The 22,147-nt window shown below is 44.1% G+C and overlaps 1 protein-coding gene across 2 annotated transcripts; it reads right to left on the reverse strand.

Moving 5' to 3' along the window:
* Positions 1–8,603: 8,603 nt before the first annotated feature.
* LOC149846625 (protein OBERON 3-like) lies at positions 8,604–22,147 on the reverse strand. 2 transcript variants are annotated; one of them, XM_089996459.1, is made up of 3 exons: positions 20,415–22,118; positions 19,909–20,276; positions 8,604–9,297 (listed from the first exon to the last, which is right to left on the reverse strand). In XM_089996459.1, exons 1-3 carry the CDS (start codon positions 21,959–21,961, stop codon positions 8,747–8,749), a joined length of 2,466 nt encoding a protein of 821 aa, XP_089852585.1. In that variant the 5' UTR covers positions 21,962–22,118; the 3' UTR covers positions 8,604–8,746. The 2 variants fall into 2 exon arrangements, with proteins under 2 accessions (XP_089852585.1, XP_089852584.1); XM_089996458.1 differs by having other exon boundaries at positions 19,909–22,147.

A 22,147-nucleotide genomic window follows, 5' to 3' on the forward strand; every position in this document is an offset into this window, starting at 1 on the left:
CACCCGCAATGGCTCCTTATCGCATGGCAATTCCTGAGCTGCAGGAATTACGCAGACAATTGGATGATATGCTCGAAGCAGAAATCATCCAACCATCCAAAGCTCCTTTTGGAGCGCCTGTGCTCTTTCAAGCAAAGCACGATGGGTCGAAGCGGTTGTGCGTCGACTATAGGGCACTGAACAAAATGACGGTGAAGAACAAGTACCCGCTTTCTTTGATCGCAGACTTGTTTGATCAACTTGGAAAGGCGAAGGTCTTCTTTAAGTTGGTTTTAAGATCGGGCTACTGGCAAGTGAGAGTTGCAGAAGGGGATGAGGCAAAGACTACTTGTGTAACGCGATATGGGGCGTTCGAATTCCTTGTCATGCCCTTTGGCTTGACGAACGCGCCCGCTACCTTTTCGACCCTAATGAATAAGATCTTCTACCCGCACCTCGACAAGTTTGTCGTCGTCTATTTGGATGACATAGTGGTGTATAGCGACTCGATGGAGCAGCATGTTCAGCACCTTCAGATTGTGTTTCAGACTTTGAAGGACCACGAATTGTATGTCAAGCGAGAGAAGCGCCTATTCGGTCAAAAGGAAGTCCATTTTCTGGGGCATATTGTTGGAGGAGGCACTCTCAAAATGGACCACAAGAAGATTGGAGCTATTCAAGCATGGGAGCCGCTCTCTAAGGTTCCTGAGTTGCGCTCTTTCATGGGGCTTGCAAATTATTACCGACGCTTCATCAAGGGATACTCGCAGATTGCGGCTGCGCTCACAGATCTGTTGAAGAAAGATAGACCATGGCTATGGTCTGATGCCTGCCAGAAGGATTTTGATGGGTTAAAACATGCCTTGACAAGGGAGCCAGTGCTGAAGTTGCCTGACTGTCGGCAACCCTTTGAAGTGCAGACCGATGCGTCTGACTTTGCTATTGGTGGGGTGTTGTTCCAAGAAGGACATCTCATCGCATTTGAAAGCAGGAAGTTGAACGACGTTGAACGTCGATACACGGTGCATGAGCGCGAGATGTTGGCGGTCGTGCATTGTCTCCGCACATGGAGACACTATCTCTTGGGATCACAATTCGTTGTGCGCACTGACAATGTTGCGACAAGCTACTTCCAAACTCAGAAGAAGCTGAGCCCAAGGCAAGCACGTTGGCAGGATTTCTTGGCAGAATTCGATATGGTCCTCGAGTACAAGCCAGGCAGGACCAATGTTGTGGCTGATGCCTTGAGTCGAAAGGCGAAACTTGCAGCTTTGCTCGCTTGGGAGGGCAGTGTGAGCCAACCGACGAGTGATCTCCTTGAACAAGTGCGAGGAGCTTCGAAAAGTGACCCAATGACTCAATAATTGATTGCATTGGTAAAGGAAGGAAAGACGCGGAGATTCTGGCTAGATGATGGTTTGCTCCGCGCTGCGGGCAATCGTCTATATATTCCGCGACAAGATACCTTGAGGAGGTGCTTGATGCACGAGTGCCATGATACTACTTGGGCGAGTCACCCAGGACAACAAAGGACCTTGGCATTGTTGGAACGTGTATTTTACTGGCCGCAGATGCGCGATGACGTAGATGCCTATGTGCGGACTTGCTTGATTTGCCAACAAGACAAGCCCATCAATCAGATACCCGGTGGACTACTGGAGCCCCTACATGTGCCGAGTCGCCCGTGGGAGTGCATAACCATGGACTTCATTGTAAGCCTGCCGAAAGCACAAGGTTGCAGTTCGATTTATGTGGTTGTGGATAGGTTCTCGAAGTATGCTATCTTCGTGCCTGCCCCGGTTACCTGCTCAGCCGCTGATACTGCAAAGTTATTCGTGCGAAACGTAATTAAGCATTGGAGAATTCCAGAGAGCATCGTCAGTGATCGTGATGCATGCTTCACTGGCAAGTTTTGGCGAGAAGTGTTTCGCTTAATGGGGATGAACTTGCATTTCAGCACAAGTTTCCACCCCCAAACCGACGGACAGACAGAGAGAATAAACGGCATGCTGGAGGAATACCTGCGGCACTTTGTCAGTGCCAACCAAAGGGATTAGGTTGATTTACTTGATGCGGCTCAATTCTGCTACAACCTTCAAAAGAGCGAGTCATCCGGCCATAGTCCATTTGAAGTCGCAACTGGACAACAGCCGCAGACTCCGCACTCCCTTGCTGCGCGAGGACGTGGAAAAGCACCTTATGTATACCAGTTTATCAGGAACTGGCAAGATCAGATAGAGTTGGCGAAGGCATATCTAAACAAGGCAACCAAGCGCATGAAGAAATGGGCAGATGAGAAGCGTCGCCCAGCAGAATTTCGAGTTGGAGACAAAGTGTTGGCCAAGCTCTTTCCTGACCGCACAACTATCTTTCGAGGCCACCACCGAGGCCTTATTCGCAAGTATGATGGCCCTTTCACCATTATCAAACGTGTGGGAAACTTGGCGTACCGGCTGGACTTGCCAGCAAACTTTCAAGTGCACCCGGTATTCCATATATGCAACCCGAAGTCATTCCACGAAGATGAAGGAGATCCTCAACGGAGCATGCCTCAACGTGCTCCGATTCCGCAGCGAGCTCCTTCAACAGTTAGTGTACCAGGCAGAGATCCAGATATCATCCTCAACCATTCCAACAACTTTCTAGGGGAAGTCAAAAAGTACTTAGTGCAGTGGAAGGGATTGCCAGAATGTGAAGCCACCTGGGAGAAAGCCAGCAGCATGTTTCAGCATCGACAGCTTGTAGAAGGCTACCATGAACAATTGGCGTCGAGGACGGCGCCAACTTTGGTGGGGGAGCGTGTTCCGGACCGCCATGTTTTTCACCTTTTTGCTCTGATGTATATACCTCTTTGGCACTCTAGAGTGCCCCACAAGGCCTTACGGCCTAAGAACCCCGTGTATTCGGACACTCTCTTCCCCTCTTGATGTACTTTGCTTTCAAGTATCTATAAAGAAGCTTTTTGCATCTCTCTCTCTTGTGCTTGTGCATACGCGTACTCTTGCTTCCGCTCGTGCGCGTGTGTTGTGCGTTGCTTGTGCGCTTAAAAGGCCTGCCTTCGGTGTGTGATTGCCCGAAGCTACGTCACGGGGGCCTTCGCTTCCCAGCCCGTGACAGATAGAGTGGCCAACCATAAACACTTGATAATTACTAAAAACTCTCTCTAATAAATTGTATCGTATGTGCATACTTAGTCAAATCCACAACCAATTATGATCGGATGATTCTTCTTATCTAACTATGGGTTGTTTCATCTATAGGACCTTATATATTTGATCTCTACAATTTGTGTAATGTGAGTTATATAGTAGATGTTGGACGAGATTTTTAAAGCATTAAAAAGAAACAGCTTACAATGTGTGTGGTCTGATAATTTTTAGCATTGTCGAAAAACACATCTGAATATAAAAAAAAATCATATTTTTTTGTTTGGATTTATAACCCAAAGAAACCGCACCTGGAACTAAGACCCGGTCATGCTGGTTCAGCCTGCCATACCTATGGTCATCGTGCCTGCAGCATAAAAAACTCCGAGCCTAGAACCCCTGAGTCTGGGGCCTATGCTACGCGTTGGCTTGCATGGAGGAGCGACGCTCATGGGGATCAAACCTTGGCTGATCGTCAAGCAGACAAGACCCCACCCCACTTGGGAGTTAAAAAAACACACAATCGAAATATGTTTTCATTAAAAAAAATGACACAAATCCAATAAATAGTCTAATCCAGGAAACCTCTCTCTTATAATGGCTTAAAAATATTGTAATGAAATCATAATATTTTTCAAAATATAGCACATCAGGTCATATTGTATATAAAAACCGATAGTTATATATAATTCCCACTGCCCATCTCACTCGGGGTTAGGGATGTCAATAGGTTGGATATTATCCCACATCCGCCCCAAAACCGAATCCAATAGCTAAAGTATGATCCAATTAACAATCGGATATGGACTAGGTATTGAATTTTGCACCCAAAATCTGAGTCTGAGTAATACTAAGATCCAAATCCGAATGTATGTAATATCCGATGTTAAGTTACTCGGATGTGGGTTTGGTTATAGCCGATTCCATCTAGGTCCAGATCCCATTAGGTCGTACTTGGGATTGCCTAGATCTGACCCGTTCACATTCCTACTTGGGGGCTGTGCATCTCACTTGGGAACCGTAAACGCATCTCCATCGAGTCAAATGTGCGGTGGGGATTGAATATAACCGATGAATGAGTTATATATAATATGACCTGATATGCCATCGATCGTTGCAGCAAAGCATTCAATGGTGCGACAATAACGGTTTATCGTTTTTGTGATTCAACCACTTCCACATCTCGTGTTGGTCATCCGTCGTCCACACCAAATTTTATTGAGGAAGATTATAAAATTGGAAAGGGATGGGATGTAGAAATTTTTAAGATAGAACGATGACAAATTTCAACACATAAAAATCTAACGATTTATAAGGTTATAATCTGTTTTTTTTTCGATTTTTATACATATTTTATGCAAGAAAATACCCTTATATACCACATAATTTGTGGATCCGAACCTGGTTGAAGGAAATTCATAAGGGGTCTAACCATTTTTTCTTAAGCTTGAATTTTTGTGGATCCTGCTTCAAATTGGCCCTTAACACCAACCAAATACGGGACATATGCATTGGGCAAGCATCACCAAATATCAACACTTCATTCGCGAATTGAAGCAAAGGCGTGGCCTAAAGACCATCAAGGGGAATAGTGCGAGTAAAATCGGAATCTAAGGCCTTCTTGAACATTGTATTGAGGGTTTCACTTACAATGTTAAAAGAAGGGAGGGGGCAGCCTTGATGAAGACCACGTTTCATCTCAAAGTAAGAGCCCTGATCGCCATTAACGAAAATAGTAATTTGTGGAATCTATCATGTTTTTTCGACAAAAAACTGTATTTTTATGCACCGAGAAAAATTGATGCCTTCATAGCCATTGATTTTGAATGACTAGAGAAACCTATATATAGTTTTCACTAAACAAAACATATAGATCACATCTATACTGTTAAATGTGAGAAAAAATACCAAAAAATACATTTTTTTAAGGGGCCAAACAGGGCAAAACAAACACATCTCTCTCTCTCTCTCTCTCTCTCTCTATATATATATATATATATATATATATATATATATATATATATATATATATATATATATATATATATATATATATATATATTTGTGTGTGTGTGTAAACCATCAAAATATGAAAACTGGTATGCACTGAGATTTTCATAGTTTTTTTATATTTTTTGCTAAAGGATGAGATCTTAGGTCATCCGATTACAATGTATAAGAAGGATATTTTAAGGCTTGAATATAAATGGCTTAACATTTTTGTAAGTAGTCAAGCATACAAAATAATATTTCTCGATCAGATTACTATGATTCAATAGTCAATTCCAAGCAAATAGATCACCCCCAATTGCATCTACAGGGATAGATTTACAAAAAAGCCCATGAAAATCACGGTTCATACTAGCTTACAAATTTTGTTGGTTTTACATATTTCAGTTTTCCTATATAGGTAGGTGTTAAACGACATAGGTGCCTAACCGTATAGATGTGTGTTGAGCGTTCATCACACGCGTGATGGACGCTCATTGCTCATTCACATTAAACAATAGCCTTTAACAGAAGCGCCACTAAAGGCTTTTTTTTCCTAGACCTTTAGCGTCTTTTAAAGCACGCTAAAGGTCTTTTTATCATGTGTAAATCACTTTTTTACTGGAGCTTTTGAAGCGTCGTTAAACGTATAACATTTCCATCTAGACTTTTAGTGGTGCTTCAAACAAGGTTTTTTAAACCTAAATGCGTGTTGTGTGATGGATGCTCGGTGGGTTAGGCACTTCTCTCTCTCTCTCTCTCTCTATATATATATATATATATATATATATATATATATATATATATATATATAGATAGATATAGATATATATATATAGAGAGAGAGAGAGACGCGCTTGGAGATCACAAATTTGACACACCCCAACTACAAAACTACGTTCACAAAGCAACAACAACAACTACGCCTTCATCCCAAAACAATTGGGGTCGGCGATATGAACCAACAAAAAAAATCATTTTGTGTTTTCCACATGAATCATTCTCCTTCAATCATTTCTATCCAATGCCATGTCCTCGGTGAGGTTCAAAGCATTCATATCCTTTTCTATCATCTCCATCTAAGTCTTCCTAGGCCTACCCCGACCTCTTTTAACTAATATATTTTCTCATTTCTGCTTTAAGCCATTTCCTATTTGCTATAGTGATGGATGAGCTTACGAGACCAATTCAAGAAAATGATTCATGGTGTATGTTGTTTGTTGATGATATTGTTTTGATTGATGAGTCTAGAGTTGGGGTTAATGCTAAGTTAGAATTATGAGCACAGACATTAGAAGCAAGAGGTTTTAAGTTGAGTAAGAGTAAGACAAAATACATGGAATGTCGATTTAGTAAGCAACGAAGTAGTGCTGGGAGTGTAGTGAAGCTTGGTGAGAAAGAAATACCGGTGGATGATTGTTTTAAATATTTGGGATCTATCATTCAAAAGTATGGAGAAATTGATGGAGATGTAAATCATAGGATAAAGGTTGGGTGGATGAAATGGAAGAGTGCAACTTGAGTGTTGAGCGATCGTAGAATGTCATTGCGGTTGAAGGGAAAGTTTTATAGGACGACTATTAGGCCTGCTTTACTATATAGTACGGAATGTTGGGTTGCCAAGAGACATCATATTCAAAAAATGAGTGTAGCTAAGATGCGTATGCTGAGATGGATGTGTGGAAATACAATAAAAGATAAGATTCGAAGCGAGGAGATATGTAAGAAGGTAGGCGTTGCACCCATTGAAAATAAGATGAGAGTGAATCATTTACAGTGATTTGGACATATTCGGTGAAGGCCTAATGATGCTCCAGTTAGAAGGATGGAGAAATGGGAAAATATATTAGTTAAAAGAGGTCGGGGTAGGCCTAGGAAGACATGGATGGAGGTGATAGGAAAGGATATGAATGCTTTGAACCTCACCGAGGACATGACATTGGATAGAAATGATTGGAGGAGAAGGATTTATGTGGAAGACCCAGAATGATTTTCTTTTTTTGGTTCATATCGCCGACCCCAATTGTTTTGGGATGAAGGCGTAGTTGTTGTTGTATTTTCCCATTTCTCCATCCTTCTAACTGGAGCATCATTAGGCCTTCGCCGAATATGTCCAAACCACCGTAAACGATTCTCTCTCATCTTATTTTCAATGGGTGCAACACTTACCTTCTTACGTATCTCCTTGTTCCGAATCTTATCTTTTATTGTATTTTCACACATCCATCTAAGCATACGCATCTCAGCTACACTCATTTTTTGAATATGATGTCTCTTGGCAGCCCAACATTCTGTACCATATAAAGCGGGCCTAATAGTAGTCCTATAAAACTTTCCCTTCAACCACAATGACATTCTACGATCGCTCAACACTCTAGTTGCACTTTTCCATTTCATCCACCCAACCTTTATCCTATGATTTACATCTCCATCAATTTCTCCATACTTTTGAATGATAGATCCCAAATATTTGAAACAATCATCCACCAGTATTTCTTGCTCACCAAGCTTCACTACACTCTCATCACTACTTTGTTGCTTACTAAATCGACATTCCATGTATTTTGTCTTACTCTTTCTCAATTTAAAACCTCTTACTTCCAATGTCTGTCTCCATAATTTTAACTTAGCATTAACCCAAGCTCTAGACTCATCAATCAAAACAATATCATCAGCAAACAACATACACTACGCCACATTTTCTTGAATTGATCTCTTTAGTTCATCCATCACTATAGCAAATAGGAAAGGGCTTAAAGCAGATCCTGATCCTTGATGTAACCCAAACTACGTTCACAAAAAGATAACTGAAAATCCATTGTGTAGAAAAATCATGAAATAACAAGATCTAACAATACCCAGAAATCATCCTATAACATATGTTTGTAGTCTCCTGCACCTCTCATCTATTTATGGATGCAAGTTCCTATTTATGAATCAAATTTCTTAATCGACCAAACTTCCTATTTTTTGATAAAATTCTTAATAATGGAAGAAGCTCAGCAAGGGTCCATTCGGTTAAGCACCTGCCCCTCACTCTTTCTCCCTCTCTCAGAGAGAGAGAGAGACAGAGACCCTCTTGGGGATCACAAATTTGACACACATCCCAACTACGAAACTACATTCACAAAAAACAACTGAAAAACATATTGCGTAGAAAAATCATGAAATAACAAGATCTAACAATACCCAGAAATCATCCTATAACACGTCTGTAGTCTCCTACACCTCTCATCTATTTATGGATGAAAGTTACTATTTTTTAGTCATCACGTTTCTTAATTCACACAAACTTCCTAATTTTTTATAAGATTCTTAATTACAATCATGGATCAAATGCTAGGATCCAATATCCAAATAAAAACTACAAACGAAAAATGGATCCCTACCATCTTAATCTACATGAGAGAGAAGAAGTCTGGTAAAAGAACATGTCATCAAGCTCAACCGTTTCTAATCTAGTTTCCCTGCAAGCTTCAACCATCTCACTTTCTGTATATTTTATATTTAACAAATTAAGCATGGAGTAAAAGGTAGTTGTTACATAACATCAGTACACCACTCACAGAAAGCTGCACTATTGTGCAGGAAAGGAAAAAGAAAGAAAATTGATGACTACAGGATTCACACATTCACTGTTGCTTCATCGCTTCCATCCTCTCGAGTAAACCTGTAATTTCAGCTTCCATTCTCATTTTCATATTAACGTAATCACAGTGAGAATTCTCCAAGAGTTTCAATTCCTCCAGCTTCTTTCGCCGTCTCTCCTCTGATTCCTGCAAGCATAGCTTAGCAAGCTTGGATGTATATTCTTCCTCCAATTCTGCACTTTTGACTCTTAATATTTTACAAAGGCTCTCTGCCTCTTTCCGAGCATCATCTGCTCGGGTATGGAACATCCTTGCCTCTGCTTCTTTGATCCTAATAATGCTTTCCAAGCTATCAAACTCATCTTTCTTTGACACAATGAGCTTCCAATCTGTTTCATCTCTTGCTTCGTTACGCAGAACTCTGTCTATGTTATAGGTGCTTCGTGGTGCATCAATCTTAAAATCAGAGCTCTTATTACGAGTAGGAACTTCAGTAGTGGAGGGCACAGATGGAAGAGAAGCATCTCCTCTTGGGCATGGTTGAGCCAAGTCTCTTGTTGAATTGTTGGCTGAACCAAACTCAGCGACACCATCTGTATTTATGAGTGAACATCATGTCAGATTGAAAGAAAATTGAGTAAGAGATATGAGTTTCACATATGAAGAATTCTATGCATAGGCAATCCAAAATGGTAGTTCTCTCCATAAAATCTGCTACAATGAAGGTATAAACTTGGAAGAATAAACGACATGGTTTAGTTTAAGCCTGACATGCTGAACTGAGCTTCATTAGAAGTCATAGAAAACAGCAATAAATGCACCTCAAAAGTGTCAACCATCAGAACAGCCAGTCTCAAGGCTTCAAACCAAATAGTGTAGCACTGGCATACTCATTCTTCTTTTAAATCTTATCAACACAAAATTTCAAAGTTTGCTATGCCACATATTGAAAACTCCAGATAAAAAGCTTATCACAAAGGAATACCATTGGTTATGCATTAAATGTGAGTTTCACATAAAATATCTACAGAACAATCTTTATCAGGACATAAGATTTTCTCAACCTATCCACATTACATAGTACAAAGGCTGCAATGTCTGTTTACTTAGTGCTGTTAATTCAGTAAGGAGAGAAGTGCATACTTTCAGGGTGTGACAAAATTTCAATATCATCCACCAATCTATTGCTCATTGTCTAAGAAACTTGAGCATGTAGATAAGACCAATGATATGGCACAACATAACTAAACCCATGGTTGAACCAATGACCTGATCCAGCTATTGGAAGTAAAGATTAGACAGTGTATTCAGCTTTACAATGTTTAACATTCTATGCAATGACATCATAAAGCAGCATAACTTTGACTTTCAGACTTCAATAGCAGGTAAGCAAAACAATCTTGAAGAGAATAATATTGTCTTATCGATGATAGGCCCAATCTAGCTATACAAATATCCCAAAAAGTGAATAATGATTAAAAACAAAAGCAATTCACATACATAAAATAGTAAAATATCCGAAACTAAGAAAATGTTCCCATCAGTGCAGAAAGTTCTAGCTCAAGAACATAGGTCCCAAAAATTGTTGGATTAAAGAAGCACTCCTTGGAGGCAACATCATGCTGTATTTTTTGTGGCAAGTCTGGTTGTTCACCAATTCTGCCAATTATATGTTTCATGAGCCCATCCTATTTTTTTCAAGGTAGGCACAAAGTTGATTGAGCCATTTTTATGTTCGTATTTGCAAGTAAACTTATCCATCAGAGGTTTACACCTGATATATTTTGGTGATGGCAAAGCAAAAACAACACAATTACATAATAACATCCCTAACCGCAGTGTCCTGGTGATCTTATTTCTTACCAAATTAGGGTTAATGAGAAGCCTAATGAATCAAAGTACCTCACATAACTGTGAGCTTGTTCCTCATTGATGCAGCCCACGATAGAGGAGGAGTGAAATAATGGCCCACCGTGAATCGGTGGCTGAACTTCTTTATTAAACTCAAAATAGTTTTCACTAAACAATGGGGGAAAACAGTAACAATAAAGAACGTAAAGGAGAAAACAATATGCAGGAAGGAAGAATAGGAAAAACTGCTGAAAGTAAATAACGGCTGGAGCTTTCAATCTTCTCTGCCTCCACGCAACCCTAGGAAGGGCCTTTTAAAAGACTATTTACTGGACCCGGGTCGCGGGTCCAGATTAGGATCCGAACCACGATCCGGGTTAGCCTCTGTCTGCAGCTGGTTCTGGGGCGTGCGAGCTCCACCACGCCTGGCGTAGGTGTGCAGGGGGACCTCCCTGCGTCGTGGCTCCGTTCCTGCAAGTGAGTCATACCCGCGGGGTCCTTCATCTACCCTTTGTGGCGGATCGGGTGGCACTATGGACCCACTCGGGTCCTGCCCTGCATCATTCTCCCCTGGTTGGGAAGAAGTCGACTCTGTCGACTTGTTGTTGCCACAGTAAGCATACAGATCAGCCACGTTGAAAATAGGGGAAATATGCCAGTCATCGGGCAGCTCAAGGAGGTAAGCATTCGAACCCAATCGCTGAAGGATCCTAAAAGGGCCATACTTCTTAGGACTTAGTTTGCTATAGGTGCCTACAGGAAAACGCTCTGGACGCAGATACGCCCAGACAAGTTGACCGACCTCGAAATGGACATCACGACGACCCTGATCTACGAAAGCTTTGTAGGTCTCGTAGCTTTCAACAAGTTTGGCCCAGACTTGTCTGTGAATGTCACGCATATATTCGACAACATCAAAGGCATCCGGAGCTGGAGCTGAGAGATCAGACACAGGGGCTAGATCAACGACATGGGTGGGAGACCGACCATACACTACCTGGAACAGAGATTTACCAGTAGAACGGTTAATGGAGTTGTTATAAGCGAACTCGGCTTGGGGCAATACGAGATCCCAAGTTTTGACATTGTCGCCCACTAGGCTCCGTAACAAATTCCCTAGGGTGCGGTTCACAACTTCGGTTTGGCCATCAGTCTGGGGGTGATACGCACTACTGAACTGAAGTTTAGTCTTCAACAGGGCCCACAACGATTTCCAAAAGTGGCTCATAAAACGCGTCACGATCAGAAGTGATTGTGTGAGGTAGACCTTGAAAACGGGCAACGTCCTTGAAATAATATGAGGCGACTAAAGAGGCATCGGTGGTGCGCTTACATGGGACAAAGATAGCCATTTTGGAGAACCGGTCAACAACTACTAAAATTGAATCAAAACGACGTGGTGTGCGGGGAAGGCCCACGATAAAATCCATGGATACGTGCTCCCACGGTCGTTCAGGAATGGGTAACGGAGTATACAGACCACTATTCTGACGATGACCCTTGGACACTTGACACACATGACAGCCTTGGATGAACTTGACAACATCTTTGCGCATTTTGGGCCAAAAGTATCGTTCATCTAAGAGGGCGAACGTCTTATCGTGCCCGAAATGCCCTGCTAGCCCTCCTTCATGTAATTTAGAAATTAACTGAAGTCTAAGAGAAAAATTGGGTACACATAATTGGTTACCACGGAAGAGGTAACCATTATGAATACAAAAACGGGGGTCGAGGGTGCGATCTGAAGAAATGCACCCTTCCCAGACTTTGTGAAAATCAGGGTCTGTGGGGTATAACTCCTTGCATTGTTCGAAACCAATGACCTGCACTGACATAGTCATCAGAAGGCTGTTCTTCCTACTAAGAGCGCCAGCCACCTTGTTCAGGGTACCAGATTGATGGCGAAGCGAAAATGTGTACTCTTGCAAGAAACTGACCCACTTGGCATGACGAGCACTCAACTTCTTTTGACTATTCAGATACTTCAAAGCCTCATGGTCCGTGTACAAGACAAATTCCTTATAAATGAGATAATGTCTCCAATAACGAAGGGCTTGTACAACGGCATAAAACTCAACATCGTAAGTGGAGTATTGGCACCTGGCCTGAGTCAGCTTCTCACTAAAGAAGGCAACGGGCCTACGATTCTGACTCAAGACAGCGCCAATCCCCACTTTGGAGGCATCACATTCCACCTCAAAGACTGCACTAAAATCTGGGAGAGCTAAGACAGGAGCAATGGTCATTTTGTCTTTGATGATCGTAAAGGCTTTGCCAGCCGCGGGCGTCCAATGAAAGCTAGTACCTTTGAGGCACTCCGTGATGGGGGCCATTAGGGTACTAAAATTCCTCACGAAGCGTCGATAAAAAGTGGCTAACCCGTGGAAACTACGGATCTCTCCTATAGTCTTTGGGGTAGGCCAATCGACAATCGCGCAGACTTTTGCGGGGTCGGCCTTGACACCATCAGATGACACAATAAACCCTAAGAACACGACACTGGACGTCATAAACTCACACTTTTTGGCATTGGCATACAATTTTTCCTTTCTCAAGATATCTAAGACTTGACGCAAGTGACTCAAATGATCGGACAATGAGGAACTATAGATCAAAATGTCGTCAAAGTAGACAACAACAAACTTCCCAATACACGGACGCAAGACTTGGGTCATCATGTTCATAAAGGTACTTGGGGCATTAGATAACCCAAACGGCATGACTAACCACTCGTACAATCCATCACGCGTCTTGAATGCTGTTTTCCACTCGTCTCTTTCGCGTATACGAATCTGGTGATACCCACTTTTTAGATCTATTTTTGAGAAAATGAAGGCACCAGATAACATATCAAACATATCATCCAAACGAGGAATGGGAAAACGGTATTTGACTGTGATGCGATTGATCACACGACTATCGACACACATGCGCATGGACCCATCTTTCTTAGGAGCTATGTCACATGGGTGCGGGTGCGGGTGCGACACGGGTGCGGCACAATTTTAAATTTTTTGGACACGGGGACTCGGCAAAAAATATATATATATATATATATATATATATATATATATATATATATATATATAAATATAATTTTATTTTATTTTTAAAATGCCACAGGACAGTCTGTAGGCTATGACTGTGCACAGGCACAGTCCACAGCACTGTGACTGTGCACAGTGTGCACAGTCTGTGACTGTGCACACTGCACAGACTATGCACAGTCTGTGACTGTGCACAGTCACAGTCTGTGACTGCAGCACTGTCACAGCACTGTGACTCTTTTTATATATATATATATTTAAATAAAAAATATAAAAATTTGGTTTTTTAGGGACATTTTTGGACTCGGTCAAAGTTGACCGAGTCCAAAATGTGGTCGGACTCAGCCTGGACTCGTTGACCGAGTCCGACTCGGCATTGACCGAGTCCGGACCGAGTCCGAAGCCGCACCCGTGTCGGGGCGTGTCGACTCGGGTGCGGCACCTCCTTAGCCGAGTCCGTGTGACATAACTTAGGAGTAAGTAAGGCGGGAACGGCACAAGGGCTAACACTCTCACGAATGAAACCCTTTTGCAGCAATTCCTGAACCTGTCTTAATAACTCAGTATGCTCAGTGGGGTTCATGCGATATGCAGGAAGGTTGGGTAGACTCGACCCTGGCATAAAGTCAATGGCATGCTGCACTACCCTTGCCGAAGGTAATCCATCAGGTAGTTCATCCGACATAATGTCGCGGAACTCCTCTAGAAGAGGGGCAACGTCCGCGGGAATGGACACTGACGAACTCATCACTGGCTTTGGTACTAGGGCATAACAATAGCCCTCTTCCTGACAATGGTTCAGGAAAAGCCGGTACGAGAGGCCTGAGAGTCGGGGGACTCGCTCAGGTTTGTCCATAGTGGGGAAACCAGTCTCCTTGATAGGTAGAAGGACTATCTTATGGCCATTAAAGACAAAAGAGTATGTGTTCTTGCGGCCATCGTGAGTTGTCTGGCGATCGAACTGCCAGGGACGTCCCAAAAGAATGTGACACGCGTGCATAGGGGCTACATCACACCACACCTCATCGTGGTAGTGTTCCCCCATGGAAAACCGGACTAGACATCGCTGAGTGATGGGAACCTCGTTTCCTTTCTTGAACCAAGCCATCTTATAGGGTTGGGACAACTTTTCGGTGTTGAGTTTCAAGGTAGACACCACACTCTCAGACACCATGTTCTCACATGCTCCGGTGTCAATGATGACATCACAAGCGTGCCCCTCACAGTTGCACCGGGTCCTAAAAATGTTATTCCTTAGCCATTTCGATGGGGCCGATTCTCTAGGTGTGGTCAATACATGACGGATGGACAACAAGCTTTCGACGTTGCCGTCGAACTCTATGACTCCTCTCTCATCCTCAACTTCAACGAATGACTTGTCATCACTATCACTCTCACTTGCGGACTCTACAATTCCTTCAACAAGATGGGTGTTCCTGCTCACGGTGGGACACTTGGACGCGACGTGTCCTAACTCTTGACACCTAAAACAACGAAGGGTCGACTCACTAGGTTTGGCTTTGGACCGGGTGTGGAAAGCTGGGCCTGACTGGTCAGGTTTGCTAAGGTCTGCTTTAGGCTTTGAATCACTAGGGGAGCTTGCTCCCCTGGTTGGGAAACTCGGCTTGGGTCGACTAGGGGGCTCACTACGGGTCGTCCTATATTCTTGCCTCCGCTTCAGCTTGTCCTCGATATTCATGGCGTAACTGCTGGCTTGATCTAATGTCTCAACTGTGACACAACTAAAATCATCAGAGATAGCAGGACGGAGACCCGAAATGTACCTCGTGACCTGCTGACGAGCTGTTTCCTCGATCTGCACACGCAGGGAAAGACGATGGAACTCCGCAGTGTACTCTGCTACAGTTCGGGAACCTTGGCGCAGGGTCAGGTATTCCTTGTAGGCTCGCTCAGCGTGATCCGAAGGCACGAACTTCGACTGCATCAGTCTTTGCATTTCCTCTCACGACTGTACGCGCTCTAACCCCTGCCGCTCCCTTGATCGTTGGAGCTCCACCCACCATGTCTGTGCTAGGCCTCTCAATCGCATAGACGCTAGCGAGACACGACGATGTTCAGCGACGGTGTGATAGTCGAAGAAGAACTGCACTGTATAAGACCAGTCGAAAAACTGTTTCACGTCGAATCGCCCCGCAAACTCCGGAAGATCCAGTTTTACGCCATAGGTGGAGGAGTGGTCTGGTGCTCTCTGTTGTCGCGGCTCCACCATTCCTGCAGGATGCTCGTTCCAGAAAATGTCGTCGTCCCATGCTGCTTCATTGCCCGTAGGGTGGTATGGCTCGCCGGGATGCTGGTGCTGTCGAACTCTCCCGATGGGGGGTCGGCGGTCAGGGCGCGCCGGTTCCTGCTGACATTGCCTCGGTCTGGTTTGCCCGTGGGTGGGCACCATCTGCGGCCGGTATTGTGGTACTGGAATGACGAGAAGTCCAAGGTAGGGGGGAGGGTTCGGGTGAGGTTCTGGTTCCTGGTGGGTAGAATTGGTATAATATGGTGGTGGGTTAGGAGTATGGTGTTGGGCCGGATGTTGTGTTGGGTTCTGGGTCAGGGTTGGGTAAACAAGTGGGTTTGGGTTTGGGTATGGGTATGGGTATGGGGTTTGATGGATATATGGATGGGTTGACTCGCCCGATGGGATGTGGATCGGGCCCATTCCTACACTACTCGTTGGACCCAGATATGGATGGGAAGGATCGAGGATCGAGTTTTGGGGATAATAGGCTTGGTCTGAACTCGATCCCCGATCCAAGAGATTATGGGTCTGGTTTTGACCCGGCTCAAATCCAAACTGGAGCTCCGTTCGGGTCCGATATGGGCTTGGGTCGGCATGAGATCTACTTTGTAGGTCAAAATTACTGGGTTGGTTCTGGTTCGGGGTTGCCCGCGCACCTGAACCAACTAGGTAGGTTGGGTAAGGGAGGTCTAGACCCAAACCCGCTCTCTGGGACCCAAGGGTTGGTCCCAACGAAACGGGCCTGTGCCCTGCTGGAACAAAACCTGAGTTGGACCCTCTGATGTCAGGTCCCCCCAAATGGGTCTGGCCCGCTCCCGCTCGTAGAGGTACCATTTCGGAGCCTCCCCGTGCGGGATCGGGAGGGAGAGATGGCTCTCCCCTGACTCGGACAGACGAACCTGGGTCTACAACTGGGCCCAACGTGACGCTGGGCCCCTGTCGACCCAGGTCCAGTTGTTGCGCATCGCGCGTGGTGCCCTGCCACGAGGCCGGACCAGCGCAAGGCTGAGACCCTGCAGGTTTGGGTCGACCTGCAGCGTAGCCCCAGGTACGCGCGACCACTCACCGGGACTGGCAGGTGTCCCCTGCACACTGCTGGGTCCCTGCAGGTTCGGTCCTACCTGCGATCCCAACGCAGGGAGGCGCAGTTTAGATGGTGGGGCTGTTACCAGGGGGTTGCTGCTCATCGGGGCTCCCTGGTGTTGTTGCGCGTTATTCAGATCAGGGGCGAGGGCTGTCGCCGGCAGGAACGCGGTGCTTCGACCCTGCTGGTGTTGCGTCGGCTGCAGGGATACGGTAAAGCTGGGAAGTGGACCTGCTGCTGCGCCCTCGACGAGGCCTGCGCACAATGTTGCGCACGGCTCTTGGGGTTTCTCGAGTGTTGTCACACGATCTTCAAACTCGTCCATCCTCTTTGACAGGCCGGCGATATCCCTACTCATTCGCATCATGTTTTCTTGGATTTTTGTCAATACATCCATGACACGCAATAATGGGTCTTCGCTGCCGGCCTCCTCACGTTCCTCGCCTCGCACCGGATCGCTCCCTACTTCAAGAGCCATCTCGCTGATGAAGATGGGTGCTGCTCTGATACCAATTTGATGCAGCCCACGATAGAGGAGGAGTGAAATAATGGCCCACCGTGAATCGGTGGCTGAACTTCTTTATTAAACTCAAAATAGTTTTCACTAAACAATGGGGAAAACAGTAACAATAAAGAACGTAAAGGAGAAAACAGTATGCAGGAAGGAAGAATAGGAAAAACTGCTGAAAGTAAATAACAGCTGGAGCTTTCAATATTCTCTGCCTCCACGCAACCATAGGAAGGGCCTTTTAAAAGACTATTTACTGGACTCGGGTCGCGGGTCCAGATTAGGATCCAACCCACGATCCGGGTTAGCCTCTGTCTGCAGCTGGTTCTGGGGCGTGCGAGCTCCACCACGCCTGGCGTAGGTGCGCAGGGGGACCTCCCTGCATCGTGGCTCCGTTCCTGCAAGTGAGTCATACCCGCGGGGTCCTTCATCTACCCTTTGTGGCGGATCGGGTGGCACTATGGACCCACTCGGGTCCTGCCCTGCATCACTCATCCACCAACAGGCAAAGATTCACTTTTTACCCAAGTCAGTGAGAGGCTATCCCTTTTCAAGTGCATGATTAATGACATGTAGCCACCTTCTATGACTAATGCATAATGCACAAACTCTTGCAAACAAACAAACTCTCATACAAACAAGTACTTAACCTATTAGTTGCAAGGAGCAAGAATGGAGTGTGACCTAAAGGGGGGGAGAGGGGAAGCAAGCAGTCTAAAAAAAGAAAGCAGTAGTATCTAAGAAATAATACTTAAAGCACCTCAACATATTTAAATAAATTCAATAATTATACAAAATATTTGTTGACAAAATGACAATGACATTGATAAATATGTATATATCAAAATTACAATGATCAGGTTGAAAAAATGACATACATAAACACCCAAAGGATTATCACATAAGCTTATGTTTTATTTATACTTGACTGTGTGTTTTCCTGCTACCTCAAAATGTGCATAACATGCATTTATGTAAGGAGAGAGATATTCTGATTCAGTTAGGGTGTAGGTATTATGATATTATCTAATTCTAACCTGGTTTAATCATATACTGATGATCAGATAGAAATATGGATTAGGACTCAGACAAGAGCAACATTGAATCTCTTTGGCTGTTTAGCCCTATCTCATTTAATGGAAAGCACTCTTTCAAGTGCATGGGAATTTTAGACACAGGAATTGTACTTTCATTAAACAGAAAAAATTTCACATGAATTGTGATTCTTACAGGAAGGAACTACAGCTGATCTACTTTAATTGAATTGAGAGACAGTTTATAAATGATAGTTAATTTTTAAATTGTAACATAAAAAATGCTATTTTTTACTAAAATCAAACACATTTTGGGTAAGTAAATATGTTCAGGATTTGCTTCTCATTATAAAAGGAACATTACATTATTATGTGTGTATTGGCATACAACCCCAATATTTGTGATGCTAAAGTTCATTCAGTGGCCATTGGGCAGATAGGGACTATAAAGAACATAGAGACTCAGTACATGAAGCAAATGCCAAATTCTGAAAGATGCACTTTTCTATTGAAAACATCTTCTGCATACAACGATGCCCTTTTTTCCATTTTGACCTAAAAAGGAACTCCTCAAATCAGCCAGAAAGGAGGAAGCGTGGGGAAAGGAAGGGGGGGGGGGTGCTTGTTAGATATTAAGCCTCATTGAGGTCCATGGAAAGCCATGTTTAACTTTTCATTTGAGTAGGTAGGAATGTTAAGCAAGAAAGAATTTGTCTCTTTAGTATTAATAATTTAATATACTTCACGAAACCTTCACTTCTATTTCCATTTTCTTTGCAGTTTCTCTTTGCTTTTTATTCTTGAAATCCTCATGTTCTAAGTTTGCTAATATCACCATATCAATCGAAGTTTGCATTTCAGATTACTAAGTAGGAAACACAGCAATAGAACACTTCTTGAACATCTTGTTCAAGAAAACAAAGAAAGCATCTTCAACATTTATTGAGCTTGTAATGTACATAATAGTTATAGAACATTCTTTTTCATGGTTAACTGCTTCATAATATTGGTCAAAAGAAATAAACCTATTCCATGAGTTCCACAAAAGAAAAGAATCATTTTGCGCCCTTATTTATTGGTCAATAAGTAAATCAGCTCTTCACAACAGTTTTCACATTTATGGTAATGGATTTTCATATTCTTATAATATTTATTTTCTCCCAGTAATGACGAGCAAAACAATGGCCACTTGCAATGAAAATGTGTTCCAAGATAACTTTTACAGCAGTAACATAACGAAAAATGATACAATCAAGCACTTTAGTAGCTAGAGAAAATGTCAGTTCATAGCTGAAAATCAATTAACAAGACTAAAGCACAATATTGCAAAAACTAAGACTGAACAAATTAATTGATTTGCAGAACGTTAATGGCAACAAAATGGAAAACACACAAAAAAGCACGAGTAATCTTAGAGAGAGTGCTTTACCCTTTAGAAACGACAGCATATTGTTACACGCATCTGAAGGAGAAGTGAGTTTCTTATCTAGCTTCATAATAATCTCGTCCACTTTACCATGCAATGCTTTACCTTTTAGGTCAGTACTACCCTGGAAGATCCTTCTAACACAGTCTAGCTCTTTTGCTAAAGCTTCTGGACCCCAGTTCGTTGCACAACACATAAATACTTCTTTTACAAAGCCGAACAACTCCGAGGCATGCCCACACCCAAGACAATGGAATTGCATTTCAGTTATCCCTGATGTCCCTTTCAGGCTCTGTCCAGGCTTTATACACTGCATTCTAATACCACAATCAGCATGGCACCAGTGCGAACAGACATCACACCCAACCCAGCTGCAAGTATTCAAAGCACAGTCAAAATTCGAGCAAATCTGGCACATGCAAGCACTACAAAATCCCTTCTTCTTGGAACATATCTTACAATCACAATCATCCACAGGAAGCAAGCTCTTGCAATTCACATTCTTACACCGTGTAAGCATGAACACTTCGATCAATTCTTCGGTGGGAAGATGAAGCTTTTTAGATAAGTAGGCTGCAAGGCCAGTCTTTACGGCAACCAAGATATTCAATTGGACCTTGACAGATTTCGATAGCATCTCAGTAGTTAGATCAGACCTGCACTCGAGCCACCTCTGAAGGCTGGCAAACTCTTCCCTTTTATCAGAAAGTGTCACTAGATTCTTCAGATAGATCCTTGCTGCTTCCAGTGATTCCTCTGAAAGCTCCTGCATTATTTCAGCCATGACCGGAATCGACTCTGAGACAATCTCAATCAGGAGCCTCTCCGGCATAGTGAGGCTCCTGGATGGAGTCTGACCACTCCCAGCATGATGCTGGTTCCTCTGAAATAGAGTGCCACCAGCAATCTTATGCCTCTGTGAGAGCCTCCCTCTGGAATCCGCAGACTGGGTATCCTTCAACGCTCTCGTGGGCAATTCTGATGGAAAGAAGGAATGTCTGTCGGCATTGCTGTTCCTATACAGACTGTTTGAGCCATCCTTGATTGGCTGGCCTTGCATCAACGGGTACCCATGATTCGAGAAGTCGATACTCTCGACCTTCTTGATTAGAACCGAATCATTCTCCAATTTAATAACCCCAACAGAGGCTTGATTGGGCTTGTCCCCGTGAACACTACCGTCTTGCAAGCCACTCTGATGGACCGTAACTTTACTATCAGGCTTGAATCTGCTATGAACAGACCCATTAGTCCCCTCGCCGCAGTTCCAAATCTGATCTTTCCCGGGGCCAAACAGTCGACCATTGGACATCGAGAGCTCAAAATTCTCGGTCGAATTCCTGGTGAGCGAGCAACTAGGATTGTGGGAGAAGGGGATCGAATACGAATACGAAACCGACCCCGTGAAATCGTCCGAGCTCGCCCGAGAAGGCTCAAACGATTGAACGCTGCGCGTCCGGCGGGGAACCGGAGCTGGGGGGTCGCAACTCTGCGAGGTGGTGTTGAAGGAGGACAGGGACAAGGATACGTCGGGCAGGCCGAGCGAGAGATCGAGAGGTGTGGCGTCCAATTTCGCCTTCTTCTCGCCTTTCTCCCCCTCGATTCCGCCCTCCCCATTACCACCCTCTCTCTTAAACCCCCGGCCCTCGCGTTCCCCTCCCAATTCCAGGAAATTCCTCTCTACCCACCTGCCAGAACCCTCGTCCACCGCCGATTTCTCGTTGGTGGCGGCCTCCTTGCCCTTGTACCGCGCCTTCCCCAACCCAATCCGCAACTTCTCCGCGGAATTCACCCCCAAATCCTTCTCCACCTTCGCGCTATCGCACATATAACTCAGAGTCAACTCCTGGGAACCCATCCCCGCCACCTTCTTCAACGTCCCCTCGCCGCTAAACTTGATCTCGAACGGTTTTGTCTCCGACCCACCATCGCCCCGATCCTTATTCCCGTCTATGGAGCTCAACCCAACTTCGAAATCCCGGAAGCCATCCATTTCCACACTGTCTTTTCCCTTATCAACCACCAAATTCTTCGGAAAACCATTCTCTGCAATCATGGTCGAGAGAGAGAGAGAGAGACCGTTCGGAAGAGGGAGTTTTTCGGTACTTTCGGATTTGTACTGCAATTAACTCGTCGTCGTCGTCTTCCTTCACTCCATCTCGGCCATGGCTTCCTCCACGGAGGTCCTTCCTCTTCCTTTTGAATGACGAATATACCGCTGCATGATTTGGCCTATTTTCTC

Source organism: Nuphar pumila, chromosome 2 (genome assembly GCF_984573655.1).
Source record: "Nuphar pumila chromosome 2, dmNupPumi1.hap1.1, whole genome shotgun sequence".
Classification (NCBI taxonomy): Eukaryota; Viridiplantae; Streptophyta; class Magnoliopsida; order Nymphaeales; family Nymphaeaceae; genus Nuphar; species Nuphar pumila.